At 38.6% G+C, this 14,404-nt stretch overlaps 1 protein-coding gene and 1 long non-coding RNA gene across 4 annotated transcripts; both read left to right on the top strand.

Moving 5' to 3' along the window:
• Positions 1-1,566: 1,566 nt before the first annotated feature.
• Positions 1,567-2,935, top strand: LOC125009074 (C-C motif chemokine 4-like; the record flags this gene model as incomplete). Its single annotated transcript, XM_047586676.1, has 3 exons — positions 1,567-1,701; positions 1,788-1,899; positions 2,809-2,935. Coding segments are annotated over exons 1-3 (309 nt in total), but the record flags the coding sequence as incomplete, so codon positions are not given.
• Positions 2,936-6,528: 3,593 nt separating this feature from the next.
• LOC125018849 lies at positions 6,529-9,726 on the top strand. Of its 3 annotated transcripts, none has more exons than XR_007113999.1 (4): positions 6,529-7,788; positions 7,899-8,031; positions 8,163-8,243; positions 8,421-9,726. It is a non-coding gene; the product is annotated as an uncharacterized LOC125018849 (long non-coding RNA). The 3 variants fall into 3 exon arrangements; XR_007114000.1 differs by having other exon boundaries at positions 6,559-6,595; XR_007113998.1 differs by having other exon boundaries at positions 6,529-8,031.
• The last annotated feature ends 4,678 nt before the right edge of the window (positions 9,727-14,404 follow it).

Consider the following 14,404-nt stretch of genomic DNA (forward strand, 5'->3'; position numbering starts at 1 on the left):
TGTGAGCTTATAGTACATACAATGATTAATTTAATTAGCAGCTGTTATTCAACCCTAATCCATTTTAGTTCACTTCTTGTTTCTTTTCGTATTTAATTTCTTCCAACATAGAAAACAATCTGTCAGGTCTTTGGTTCATTTTACTTTATTCACGAAACTCACACATGCTCAACAGATGAAGCTTTCTCAGGGAGAAATCTGGTTTTCCAGTGACTGTAACCGCAGGAGGTTACAGCAGGGGTTGCCATTCTCATCTCATCTCATCTTCCATATCGCTTAATCCTCACTAGGGTTGCAGGGGTTGCTGGAGCCTATCCCAGCTGTCATTGGGCAAGAGGCGAAGTACACCCTGGACAGGTCGCCAGCCTATCGCAGGGCTAACACATAGCCAAACAACCACTCACACGCACACCTAGGGGCGACAGTCCCTCACTACACTGACTGTGTGACAGTTGCCAAGATTGTTTGAAGAAAGGAAAGAGGTCACAAAGTGTTTTATCTGGGGGACAAAATGATTTATAAAGAGGAACTGGCTGTGGTTTCCTTTTCTGCTACATTGGGGCCAGTATGTCCCTCCTTATTAAGCACTGAACCTCAGTTAGTGTCTCCAAGCCAAATGTGTGGCCTCTGTATTGTCATAATATGAAAGTTTTATAATGCATTAAAGTGAGGGACACATTACTTAAAATAAGTTAAATGATGTATCAGTAGAACAGGACAATTTGACTTTTTGAGATTTTTTAAAACACATGAATGTATCGAGCCTCAAAGAACCCACTGACATCTTACATGTTTTTAGACTGTTTTAGACTGAAAACAGTAGTACTGTGTTTGATTCGATACAAGGAAAACATTCAAGAATTGTTGTCTTATAATGTAGGAAAGTGTTGTTAAATTCACCACAATGTTCTGTATAGCTGCACTTAAACCAAGTACTTTTTTAAAATTTGAAATGTAGCATCCAGTATCATTAAAATACCATTAAAGATCTGCAGTCCTAGCGAGATAAATATAAAAGAACAAATAAAAATGTCCTCTGACCTAATGAATCGTGCTTTGAGCTGCATATTTGAGCTAACCACAACTAAATTTGCTCTGTGTTCACTCTAACCGAGTGGAAAGTTTCTGTCAATTTCAGTCCATCCCCCTTGTTGTTGTTTTTTTTGTTTTGTTTTTTTCATCTTTGATCTTGTTTGTGTTTGTATCGATACAAGGAAAATATTCAAGAATTGTTGTCTTATAATGTAGGAAAGTGTTGTTAAATTCACCACAAAGTTCTGTACAGCTGCACTTAAACCTTACCGTACTTTTTTTAAATTTGAAATGTAGCATCCAGTATCATTAAAATACCATTAAAGATCTGCAGTCCTAGCGAGAAAAATATAAAAGAACAAATAAAAATGTCCTCTGACCTAATGAATCGTGCTTTGAGCTGCATTTCTGGGCAAAACCACAACTAAATTTGCTCTGTGTTCACTCTAACCAAGTGGAAAGTTTCTGTCAATTTCAGCCCACCCCCCTTGTTTTTTTGTTTTTTTGAGAAGACTAACACCTCACCAGCTTTAGTTTAGAAGTCCTTTCACTGTGTAACCGTGGTGTTTATCTCCATCATCGAAGAATATCCAGTCGTCATGAAAACCGCTCACATCCTCCTGCTCTGCATCCTGGGAGCTGCACTGTTATCTCCAGTGCTCTGCAACAGTAAGATTCCCTCACATTATTATGTCAATCGGAGGAATCACAGCTGGAGATGCATTAAATATAATATTTAATGTTCTTTTACTCAGATGCCCTTGGTCGTGACAACTGCTGCTTCGCTTACTACACAAGAAGAATACGAAAGGACTTGATCAAATCATATTACATGACTGATAATCGCTGCCCCATACCTGCAGCCATGTAAGTGATAAAAGATGTGTTTAATAAGTGCAATGAGGACTTGGTGACGTGCTCTAGATGTCACAAAAGTTATAAAACATGTCTATAATGTGTACATCACCTGTGTTAGCTTGATGAACTCAGTCATGAAGAGGAAAAAGAAACATATAAGTTGCACCAGTCTATAAGTTGCATTTATTTTTCAAACATTTAATTAATAGCCAGGTCTCATATAGGCTAATAACCAGGGCTTTGTTTAAACAATATAGCACAGACTGGGTCAAAAAAAGAAAAGAAAAGAAAAACAACTCCATCGCCTGGAGCAAACTGACGAGGATATGATCAGAAACTCTTTGTGGACTGTCTGTGAAGACTGAGGGGAGTGAAGCCGACCTTTCCTCTGCTTCAGAGAGGGACAGTCAGCAGAACACGCTGTTAAAATACTCTGAATGGACTGGGAGTTAAGCGCTATGGCGCAACAGAGACAGAGACCCAGGTCACAGCGCAGCAAGGAGAACAGCACGTGTGAAGATGAGCTACTGAATGAGGAGAGAATTAGAAATAAAAGCCTCCCTTCCCTCTTGTGGTCATAGCGTAGGCTGTATTTTTTGATATATAAGTTGCTTCTGAATATAGGTCGCATGGACAGCCAAACTACTAAAAACAATACGGTACATTTATTTTATCTTACTTTTTACTTATGATGTGATGGACATATAGATATTTTTTCTTAATCCCCCCCCCCCCAAAATTTAAATTTGTTTAAATGCACATTAACATGAATCCAACATACTTTAGTAATTGGATAAGAGATAGCTTAATATTGAATACAAAATGACCACTTTCAGCTTTACAGCAGATATTAGTTATAGGTTGTTTTCTATCTTATTTTATTAAAACAATAATAATAAGTCAGTTTCTCTGTTTCAGTTTGGTGACAACAAGGTCTCGTCACATCTGTGTGGATCCGAGTGAATCCTGGGTTGTGAGCATCATGAGACACCTGGACCCCTCGTTCAGTCCGTTCATAATGGTCGGGCCGTACCCGACGACGACGACACCAACAACAACAGCGACGACACCACCAACGACGACGACGACACCAACAACAACAACACCAACAACGACGACACCAACAACAACGACAACGACGGCGATGACAACATCAACGACAACGACGATGTTGATTTCTACCAGCAGCTCTACAGCTGCTGCTGACCAAGTGACCCAGTGTCCAAAGACTAATGACCGAGATCACTTCTACGATGAGGATTGGATTCTCTATTGTATTTGTAAGTTGGTGTTGTTTTGAAGTTGAATGAAACTGCTTCTTCTTTTTTGACATTTACATCATTTCATTATAAACCCAACCAGTTATACTTACAACAGAATTTATGTTTTAAGGATTTTATATAGATCCATTTGATCCAGGTCCGTCCTGGTAATTTTTGTGCTGCAGTTCTAATGAATTTGGTTTTCTTTGTTGATTTACGTCAGATAAACATGACACCGTTAGTGTAACGTTAACAACAGGAGCTGAAGCTGATTCATCAAGTCCTTCAGTTTTCGTAGGAGTCAGTGATGGTGGAATAGAAAGTAGCAGTAATGTCAGAGGTGATGGTGACAGTACATCCAGTCAGACGATGATAATGTCCCTCACAGTAACATCAGCTGTCTCAGTATCCAAGTTCCTCTTCTTGTTTCCTCTGGAATATTTCTACAAAGGTTCATCTAACAGGGTTCTTGTGTATTTTCATTTTTGAGCAGGAGGGAGATCATGGGGAGTCTGAAAAAGCTTTGTCTCCATTGATATAATCTCATCATAGAACCGAACATTTATCTTAACTGAACAGTGCTGTGAATGTTTTCATCATCATTTCCTTTTTGACTCTTTTCTTTTTGTCTTAACAGAATGGGTGTCTGGGCCCGTGGACCAATACCAGCCACCCCCTGGTCTGTTATGACCCGCAGGATGAACTTGCAAATTGCAAAAAAGAAGAAAACAAATGATGTAAGACCTAAACTGCAATTTATCAACCGTGGTGCAAATTCAAGATGAAGAGAAATGAGCAGACACTGACACTCCTGAACTTCATTTACTGATTTATTTTTTTGCAGATTATAATGGGAATATGTAATCGGACGCGTTCTTAGAAGTTAGTTAAGTGTTACAGTGGTTGACAAATACACGCAGAAATATAGCGCAATAATACCCTGAAATGAATATGAGGAGATAAAAAGGTGTGGTGACATGTTATTTACACGTATAGGGGCTGTTTCTTAGTGAATAAATGTACAGTATAAAGTCAAATGTATGTTGTAATTAACCATATTTTGTAAAACCACCATATTTTCTGCATCCCTGTCCTCCTCTGCTGTGGGATGATGAGTGTTGCCGCCTGTGGAGCGCAATAAAAAGAGCACAATGAGAAATAAACTGTGTGTGTGTTCTGTACACGTTAATGAATTCTGCACTAGATGACAACTGCAAATATCCAGACTTCTCTGTAGGTTTTACATACTATATTGTACGTCAGATTCTTGTTTTAAATAAACGATTCAAGCCAATTCGGACATAGTGTCCCTTAAAAGTCACTCTCCCCTCACGAACCTCTACATTTCTGCAGTATTACGTCTGAAAATATCCACTTTTACTTTTCACTCCTAAAAGTGAAGAAATTAAATGAGACAGAAACATTTATTCAACAAAATGAGTACATTTGTTGTAAAAGGACCCACAGACACAAATATTAAAGAATTGTTGGCTTATAATGTAGAAAGGTGTTGTTAAATTGACCAAAATATGTTGTATCTTTACACCAGTACAGCTGCACTTAAACAAGTACTTTTTTAAAATTTGAAATGTAGCATCCAGTGCTATGGTAATAGAAAAATACCATTAGAGATCTAATGGTATTAATGGTACCTAATGAATCGTACTTTGAGCTGCATCTCTGGGCTAACCACAACTACATTTCCTCTGTGTTCAGTCTATATTGAGAGGAAAGTTTCACGCCCCTTGACCTCAATTAGCCTGACACCTCACCACCTTTAGTTTAGAAGTCCTTTCACTGTGTAACCGTGGTGTTTATCTCGTTCATCGAAGAATATCCAGTCGTCATGAGGACCGCTCACATCCTCCTGCTCTGCATCCTGGGAGCTGCACTGTTATCTCCAGTGCTCTGCAACAGTAAGATTCCCTCAGATTATTGTGTTGATCAGAGACGTCACAGCTGGAGATGCATTAAATATAATATTTAATGTTCTTTTCTTCAGAGAGATTAGGTAGTAGTGACTGCTGCTTCAGTTACTACACAAGAAGAATACGGACGGACTTGATCGCCTCATATTACCTGACTGATAATCACTGCCCCAAGACTGCAGCCATGTAAGTGATACAAGAAGATGCAAGATACAAGTGTGTTGTCCTGAAGTCCTGTCCCAGTCACCATCCAGGGTGAGGAGGTGGAGATTGTGGATTTGTACCTTGGGGTCCACATCAACAATAATCTGGACAGGTCACATAATACTGACGCCCTCTACAGGAAAGGACAAAGCAGGATGTTCTTCCTGAGGAGAATGAGGTCGTTTGGCATCTGTAGTCGACTCCTTGAGACCTTCTACCAGTCTATGATTGCCAGCGTGCTCTTTTTTGCTTTAGTATGCTGGTTCGGGCGGGGCCAAGACCAGTGAGGTCGACAGACTCAATAAACTAGTGAGGACCATGATGAGCTGTGGCTGATGGGTAGCTCATTCAGCCAGCGGATCATCCCACTCTGGTGCAGAACTGAACGCTTCAGACGCTCCTTTGTGCTCCCATATGTAGCCTACTTACATTGTCACTTTATCCACAACTGTTGTCACTTTGTGTACTGTACTTTTTCTTGCCTGTTGGGTCTGTCCTATTTAATGTTGTTTGCTGCCTGCTACCTGTGTCCTATTTAATTTCTTCCTAGTCGCTAAATAATAAGTCAATAAAGTATTATCTTTTCTTGTCTTATCAAACATAATCCTCAAACACCCCTGTGAATAGTTGAGTCGGATGAGGTCACCAAGACCTTAAAAGTAGGAAGTGAGCCGACATGGCCAGTGCTGCCTCCATGCACTTTGTGAAGGTTGCGAGAAGACAAGGACAGGCTGAACGGGAGGACTTTATTTGTATGCGTTGCCTTGGAAGAAAAAAACAGAGATACTGCCTGTGGCCTTTGTATATTGGAATGTGGAAGTATGCATCGCGCAGGTCCACTGTAGTGAACCAGTCCCGATTCCATATGGATGACAGAAGACTTGACAACCAAAGCATGCAAAAGGGGAAGCTGCAGAATCCTTTCAGGTTCAAGATAGAAAATAGACTGCTGCCTGTCTTTGTAACCAAGACGTAGCCTGAATAATAACAACAAAATTTTACTTTGAATTTCAATGATCATTCTCTCATAGATGCTTAATGGTATAAACATATTGTTGCCGACAGTAACTGGAAGACCGGTCAGAGTTCTTGATGAAGCTACTGATTAGGTGTTCTGTGTTGTACACTGACAGATGCCATCACGTTCCTGCCAAGTACAATAAAATTCCATGGCAATGAAAGAGAAAGGACAGCTTCGCACGGGTGATCTGTGACGTGACAGCAGGAGTGTATAAAGTGTTTTTTGTGTGTTATCTTTTCTCATTTTCGTTCACCGCCTGCAGGCCTACTGTTCTTCCTCTCACCCAGAAGGTAAGATCATTAACACTGAACAGAGAACGACGTACTAATATTATATTGTAAACTCTCTGGAATTTCTCATTAACGTAATGCTTTTTTTCAAGTTCACAGAGTGTTTTAGCTACAGCTGTTATGGCAGGACTGGGTAGGTCCAGAACCTCCAAGGGCCTCTTCCTCATCAGGCCTGCCCTAAAGCTTTTATTCTTGTATTGAGATAGTTGTCATACGACAGCACCACTGATTGAGTGAGTGTGAATTCTGCCATTTGGTGGCACTATTGATATGATAATATATGTCAGATTGGCACCATGTTCATGCTAACGAAAACTCCTTTAATGAAGAAAATAAAGCCTAGCCAGGGCTATGGTCTGGATGACTTTTTGTAACCAACAAGTAGCCTGAATAAAACCAGCGGTGTGCCTCGCTGCTGGGGACTGGCATTATTGGCCCTTTCTACAGAAGGGCCACGACCTCTGCCACAAGGGAACTGCCCTGTTGTGCATGAGAGTGGGATCACTTATAGAAAAGTGCGGTGGTCTGGTTTTGAACTTTATCGAATCGAGAGGGGCAAACATTTCATAAAGACCAGGAAGACTGAAGAACAGCATTCACTGCACAGATTAAACAAGAAGAAAAAAAATAAAGTATGATGAATCCTTGAAGAGGCTCCTGATCGAAAGTATAAAACATAATTTATCAAACTGTGGCAACAGCGTGATGCATGAGTCTGCATGGACTCCAGTGTCACAGCATCACTTGTCACAAATTTTCATTGATCATTTCATTAACAATTTGTTCAGATCCTTTTGAGGAAATTGATATTCCTGCACCTTTCCTCCTACTAACCTGAATACATTTTGGTAAACAAAAAAAAAAACTACAAAACTTACGACACTGTCCGAAGTCCCAACTGTTTATGGTGCCCTCCTTATTTGGTTTATTTGAATTGTCTAACATATTGTTGCTGTCCCAGACCTTGACAGTTCTTGATGGAGCTACTGATAAGGTGTTCTCTGTTGTACACCTACAAGTGTTATCATATCATAAAAGTATAATAAACTTCCATGCCAATGAAAGTGAAAGGACAGGTTCCTACAGGTGATCTGTGACGTGACAACAAGAGCGTATAAAACATTTTTCATGTGTTATCTTTTCTCATTTCGTTCACCACCTGCACGGTTGCTGTCCTTTCTCTCACCCAAAAGGTAAGATCATTAACACTGAGTAATATGAGCGTTGTGCTAAACATTATTAAATATTATATTGTAAACTCTGTGGAATTCCTCATTAACCATAATACTTTTAATGTGTCAAGTTCACAGAGTGTTTTAGCTACAATTGTGATGGCAGGACTGGGTAGGTCCAGAACCTCCAAAGGCCTCCTTCTCATCTTGTCTCTGCTGTGCCTGGTTCATGTCGCCAGTTCACAGATAGACAACGACAGACTTGTAAATGAACTTACTTATCCTTTTGCTTGTGATGTAAAATACTGAGATTTTATGTTATTTTATGCAGATATAATTACATCCACTACAGCCGTCATGGGCTAATTAACAGTCTTAGTGTCCTTCATTTACAGTTTCAGGATGTTTCTGAGACACTTAAGAAAATGCTCATGAAAAAAGTTCAGGAAGCAACAGAAGACCTAAACAAAATGAAGGTGGGTCAGTCAGTGGGCCACATTCATTTCATATTCAGTTATCGCACATGTTGGTTTAGAGTGTACATGTGAAAAATATACATCAGATTATTCTTTGTGATAAATCCACTGCAAATGAAGGAGAAGTGCAACTCATCCTATGATGTGTGATGAAATGTTTTTACTTATCTCTATCAGGTAGCATACGAGAAGAGACTGGCAGATGCATCAAGACAACACAATGAAAGAAAAAAGCAGCTTGACGCTATTGTGGAAACAGTGAAGGAAGCATCAGATGAATTTCCACCACTGTTAAAACTGCCGAACATCCTGAAGCATGTCGTTGAGATTATGAAAGCTGACACAGACAGAACGAATCATGCCATGGCCGCAAATCTGAGAGAGAAGGAAATGCGACTACAAAACCTAAAATTAAAAGCGCAACACCCAGTGCAATTTTAACAGTTTTAGTTTCCATCTTTATGGCTGTATAATTTTGTGCTACTTTAGTTTTTATGAAATGACCCTCATGATCATGGTGGATCATGGTTTCCTCTCCGTTTCTGAATGGCACGCTATTTTTTGGCACGTTGTGTAAAACTTTGTGATATGAAGGTTTTTACTTTTTGTAGTGATTTAACACATCAAATATCTTTGCTCAGTGATAGTCTGCAACCCTATGTTAATATTGTCAGATGGCATTGCAGTTCTTAAATTAGGATTTTAGTTGTTCCATTACATGACAACAGAAAAATATCTAAGTGAAAACAGGCCTGTTGGGAACTATATTCTAATCCCTACCATCATTACATCTGTGCACATCTCAATACTTTGAATAATTTTACACTTCGTTTCTTTGGTCCACATCAGTGGCCTCCTGCATTAGTGGCATCACTGGATGATTTGAAGCAAGGGACTGGGACTGCACAGGTCAGCTAGCTCGTCTAGCATAGCTAAATCATATTTCATCCATTCATTGCATGATGAATTGAATTCATAAGTGGTTAGAGTGACATTTAAGATTCTACCTCTTGAGCAGAGGTTTGGGAGCACATCATCTTGAGGATTTAATCATTTCTCAAGGGGGAAAAGACAAAACTAGGTCATTCAACCAGGAGTGGTTTAAGCAGAAAACTTGGTTAACCGGAGATCCTCAAAAGGCACTCGTGAGTCTAATTAATGTTTTAATCTAAATTGAAATGATAATCTAGTTTACATATTGTTTGAATTATAATGGAATTTGAGTAATGCGTAACTGGCAATACATGTCTGAGGGGACACAACCTCATGGACTCATGGATCTGTTTACCTGTCTGTGAAGCTGAAATGGCTGTTTGGCTGTGTAGTGTAGTATGTGTGTTGACTTTGTGTATTGATTACTGTGTATTAGGTGTGTGCCAGTCAGGCCACATTGTGTGCGTTTTTTTTTTTTTTGTTTTTTTTTGTTTTGTTTTTTTTAATTGTTGTCACATTATTGTTTTTGATCTTGAGTATATGACATAGTGACATCTTGAACACTGACGTTTGGTGGCGTTATTGATATGATAATATATGTTATCAGATTGGCACAGTGGCGTGGTGGTTAGCATACCTCCTAGCGAGAAGGTGGTTTCAAGTCTGATTTGGGCCTTTCTGAGGGTTTTCTCTAGGTACTCCAGCTTCTGTGTTTTTGTGAGCGTATTAATTATGGTATTTCTGGCTTGCATTGTAAGGCTTTCCTGCATGGCCCCACCAGAACTTCCAAACCAAAATCTCCTCTCAGGAACCAGGGCTTTGGAGTATGCAATCTGCAATCAGCATTTGATTTGGCCTTTGTCACTCACACATGCATTTAAAACAAGTGATATAAATGACTTGAATTTTTGTGCTTTATTATCATTAACTATTTGTATGGAAAACAAGGCATGGTCTGGACCAAGTACACTAGATTTAGAAATGGTGGATTTAGATGTTTGGTTTCTATAAACCTTGTTTCTATGAATATAATAAGGTTTTCTCGTGTTTTTTGGGGCAGGGTTTTACTTACAGAACAGTCAGTCTGTTTCTGTTCATGAATTACTATATATATATATATACATATATACATATATATATATATATATATATATATATATATATATACATATATATATACATATATACATATATATATATATATATATATATGTATATATATATATATATGTATATATATATATATACACATACACACAGAGTACACACACACACACACACACACACACACACTAACCAAAAATAATTTGTTACTTGTATAAGATTGATATCTAACTTTTGTTGATGTTAATGATTTGTTGTTATACCTCTTCATTCCTCTAAAACAGATACATTAATTGCGTTTTTTAAAATAAAGGTAAAAATAAAAAGTTCTGGCATGATTCATTTTTGTGCCATATGATGTGAATATGATGCTACATGAACACCACTTGCGAACAGCACAACGAATCTAGTGTTCAGGATACCTCAGTCAAAAACTTTGTTTAGAAACTTGATTGTGGGACATTGGGAGATAATTAACATACTTCTTCCATATTCTGAAGGGGGGAAAAAGTAAACTTTTTCAAATTATGAAAAACAGTGTTATCTAAATAGATTATAACTCTGAACAATTATAAAACAAAGATGGAAGAACATATGAACATATGAAAGAAAAAGGAAGCCTTTTGTCTTTTGTTGTATTTAGTGACCTCTAGCGGCCAAGTGCGAGAACATCACTAATTTCATCAACTGCATTAACTGACACACGGCATGCAAAATTAAGTTATCTGTTAGGTTTCTGGTGAAGTTGAACCCACTGCACAGAGGGAAGAACCAGAAAGAAAATTGACTTTAATAAAAACTCTAAACTAGAGTTGCAGCCAGAAGGGAAGGCATGGTATCAAAAAACAAAAACACAACTACAATAATCAAGACAAGGAGGGAGGAAGTAACACCAAGAAAAGACAGGGTCACAGAAAATATTCAAAACCATGAACGTGAGGCAAAAAAAAAAGTATGTATTGTATTTATTTGAGTAGGATACTTTTTTACTGATGTGCAAAAGGTGAATGAAATTTACCCTATTTAAGAATCTACTTATGTATATGCACAAAAAAATGTCTATATGCAAGAAAGAATGTACCAGTAAGTTGTTACTTATATATTTCAACTTGAATAACGAGACTAGAATATAAGAGCTGCAGCCTTTTTTTGTAAATGTAGAAGTTTTATGTAGAACTGCAGACTGAACTTTATGTGCTTCATTGAATTATGTACACTGTGAATGTAATAATGAATTATTCTTCAGATCTTTATAATTTCATGCAAACTAGTGCAAACATATGATGTTGGGTCATTAGTAACGTATGTTCTTTTTGAGATGTATCTTCTTTCAGTGGCATTGTATAAGTTAAAGTTGTTAAAATAAAGGTGTGATATGATTTATGTGTTTGCTTATTTTACTTTTACACCAAAAACTCTAAATATCTAAAACATGTAGAGAAATTTAAAGTTTTTCTATTTTGATATGCTACGATTGGACAATTGTATGTCCAATTGAAATAGAGGAAACTTAATCATACAGAACATTTTTTTTTTGAGAGCAAGAAGGTTCTGCTTTCTGTGTGGAGTTTTCCAGCTTCCTCCCACCATCCGAAGACATATTCGTTAGGTTCATTGGTGATTCTAAATTGGCCGTAATTGTGAGTGTGAATGTTTGTCTGCCTCCTCGTGAAAATGAAAGAATGAATGACTAAATTATGTGCATGCACTGTTTGTATATGATTGACAGTAACACGGCAAAACTATCAAAACTCCACATAGTTCAAACCATAATAGCTGTCAGTATTCCCAGAAAACAACGCAATTTATCAAACTACCAAAAGCCTGACAGTGACATTCTGTCACTTTGAATTGAACCTTGCAGAGGCTGATGTTTTTTGCTTAGAGGCTGCCCATTTTATTGTATACAATAAGTATACCTTAACGAGACTGAAACTAGAAAGTTATTTTCTGTTATTTTCTATTTTCTACATGTTCTCTGCTGAGCTGGAATATTGTCACAACGTTTATATCTTTTGTGTTTTATGTTGGCATGTTCTGATAAAGAGGAACTATTTCTGTGAAATGAAAGTCAGAGAGTGGCAGTGCACTCACGTGATCCCTAACCTAACATGACCAGTGTGACACATACATGAGTATATAAACGTTGGTCGTATCGTCTTTTCATTCAACGACAACAACGCAGCAACCCTCCTACCGTCCATCCACCAGGTAAGAACACTAACACACAATTAAGCACAAATTTAATTATTACAGTGTTACTTCTAATTTTCTTTCCGTTTCAATTTACCCATAATAAAGAATATAGCTGTGATGGCAGCAGCAGTCTTATCCACCACCAGAGGACTGGAGAGAGTCAGAACCTCCAAAAACCTCCTCCTCATCTTCTGTCTGCTGAGTCTGGTTTACGTTGCTAGTCCACAGTTCACCAAGGAGAAAATTGTACGTGATTTTTTTGTACTTTTACGCATTTATTTGTCCATGTGCAAAATCAAAATTGCTGCAGCTCTCCACAGCTAACCGCTTTCATACTTGTGTGATCTTTCTGGGAACTTTCAGGAAGTGATCAAGAAAGCCTTCAGGGCGTCAATAGAAAGTCTAAGGAGAGAGAAGGTGGGTCCCCCCAATAATCCATTCTTTTCTTTTAGAGTCGGTTGTGTGTCAAAGGAAAAAAAACAAAAAACATAAGGCATTTGATTTGTGCTGAAAGTTTTGTTTTCCTCATTCAGGCAGAGAACAAACTTCGAACCGCAACTCTGTCAGAATTACTTGATTTGGCAGATTCATGCGACACCGAGGATCAGCTGGTAAATCAATTCTTGTTTTGTAGATGCAATTTAATTGTCATGCACCCGTCTACGGCTGCCTAGAGCACAACATGAAAGTGACTCAACTTCCCCAAGTCCCAAGTAGCCACAAGTAGATTTTGGTTGGGAAATGACAATGGAAGTAACAAATGTATCCACAAACCAAGAATCTCCTAGTGAGGTAACCAAGACTTCAGGGTGGACCAAGGCCAAAATAACAACCAAACCATCTGTGAAATAAGGAAACTAAGCTCCAAAACAAAACAACAAAGGTTTACTTTCCTAACTAAGAGAAACAGGAGAAAACGAGCAAGACAAAATGGGAGTCCACCCCTAAAGGACCTGACACAATCTCATCAAGTTCTGATAATTCAAAGCTGTGGCCGGTTGGGAGATGAGGAGGATGAGGGAAGCCAATCACAGGTTTGGTCTGGCCCTTTCTCCCAATCACCTCTCAGTTATGGCACAGTTCTATCTGCATGTGAGATGGGAGACAAAAAAAAAAAACACAGGGCACACATATAGCACACACACCAGACTTCTAATATGACCACAGCCATTACATTAATCCACTGCACTTGACGCAAACTGATGTAATGACATGCTCTTTCTTGGAAATTTCAGAAAATATTCAGAGAAAAGCTTCAGAGAGCTGCAGAACACGCAAGAATGCAGAAGGTGGGTTACTCAACTGTTCACATTTTGTTTGAGAGAGTCCGCTATGCACGTGGACAGTAGATAAAATAGTCAGTGAGAACTGCAAATCAGTCACATGTGGGAATAGCAGCTTGTACAGTTTATATCGTGGTCTGGGTTTTTCTAAGCCCAGATTCCGTGAGCGAGGCCCATTGGCTCCACTAAGCCAGATATAGTTGATTCAAACCTATTCTGCAGATTTGGACATTTGGCCGCCTTATCTAAGTCCTCAGAAGTGTGTATATGCAAAGAAATGAACCGACAGGGGCTGCGTCTATGCTCCTAGAATCTTGGGCTGCAATACACATCCAATGTCTCCAATGCACAGCAAGTTTTAGGCTGAAGTTTTTGCCATGTGTTATGCCTGATGTGATGCAACGTAGCGGACTTAATGTGTCCTTTTCCTACATCAGGCACAGCAAAAGAACGGAATCACAACTGCCTCGTTCCCATATACTGAAAACTTAAAGCGGTTTGATTCCCTGGTGAACATGATGAAGACCATGCTTGGCAACTCTCCACCAATGAAAGAAGCCGTGGACATCTCGAGGCGTTTACTGGAGAAAAGCAAGATTTTTATAGATAGGAGGATGAAAGTCGCTCATGCAGAAAAACTGTGAG

This window comes from Mugil cephalus, chromosome 1 (genome assembly GCF_022458985.1).
Source record: "Mugil cephalus isolate CIBA_MC_2020 chromosome 1, CIBA_Mcephalus_1.1, whole genome shotgun sequence".
Taxonomy (NCBI): Eukaryota; Metazoa; Chordata; class Actinopteri; order Mugiliformes; family Mugilidae; genus Mugil; species Mugil cephalus.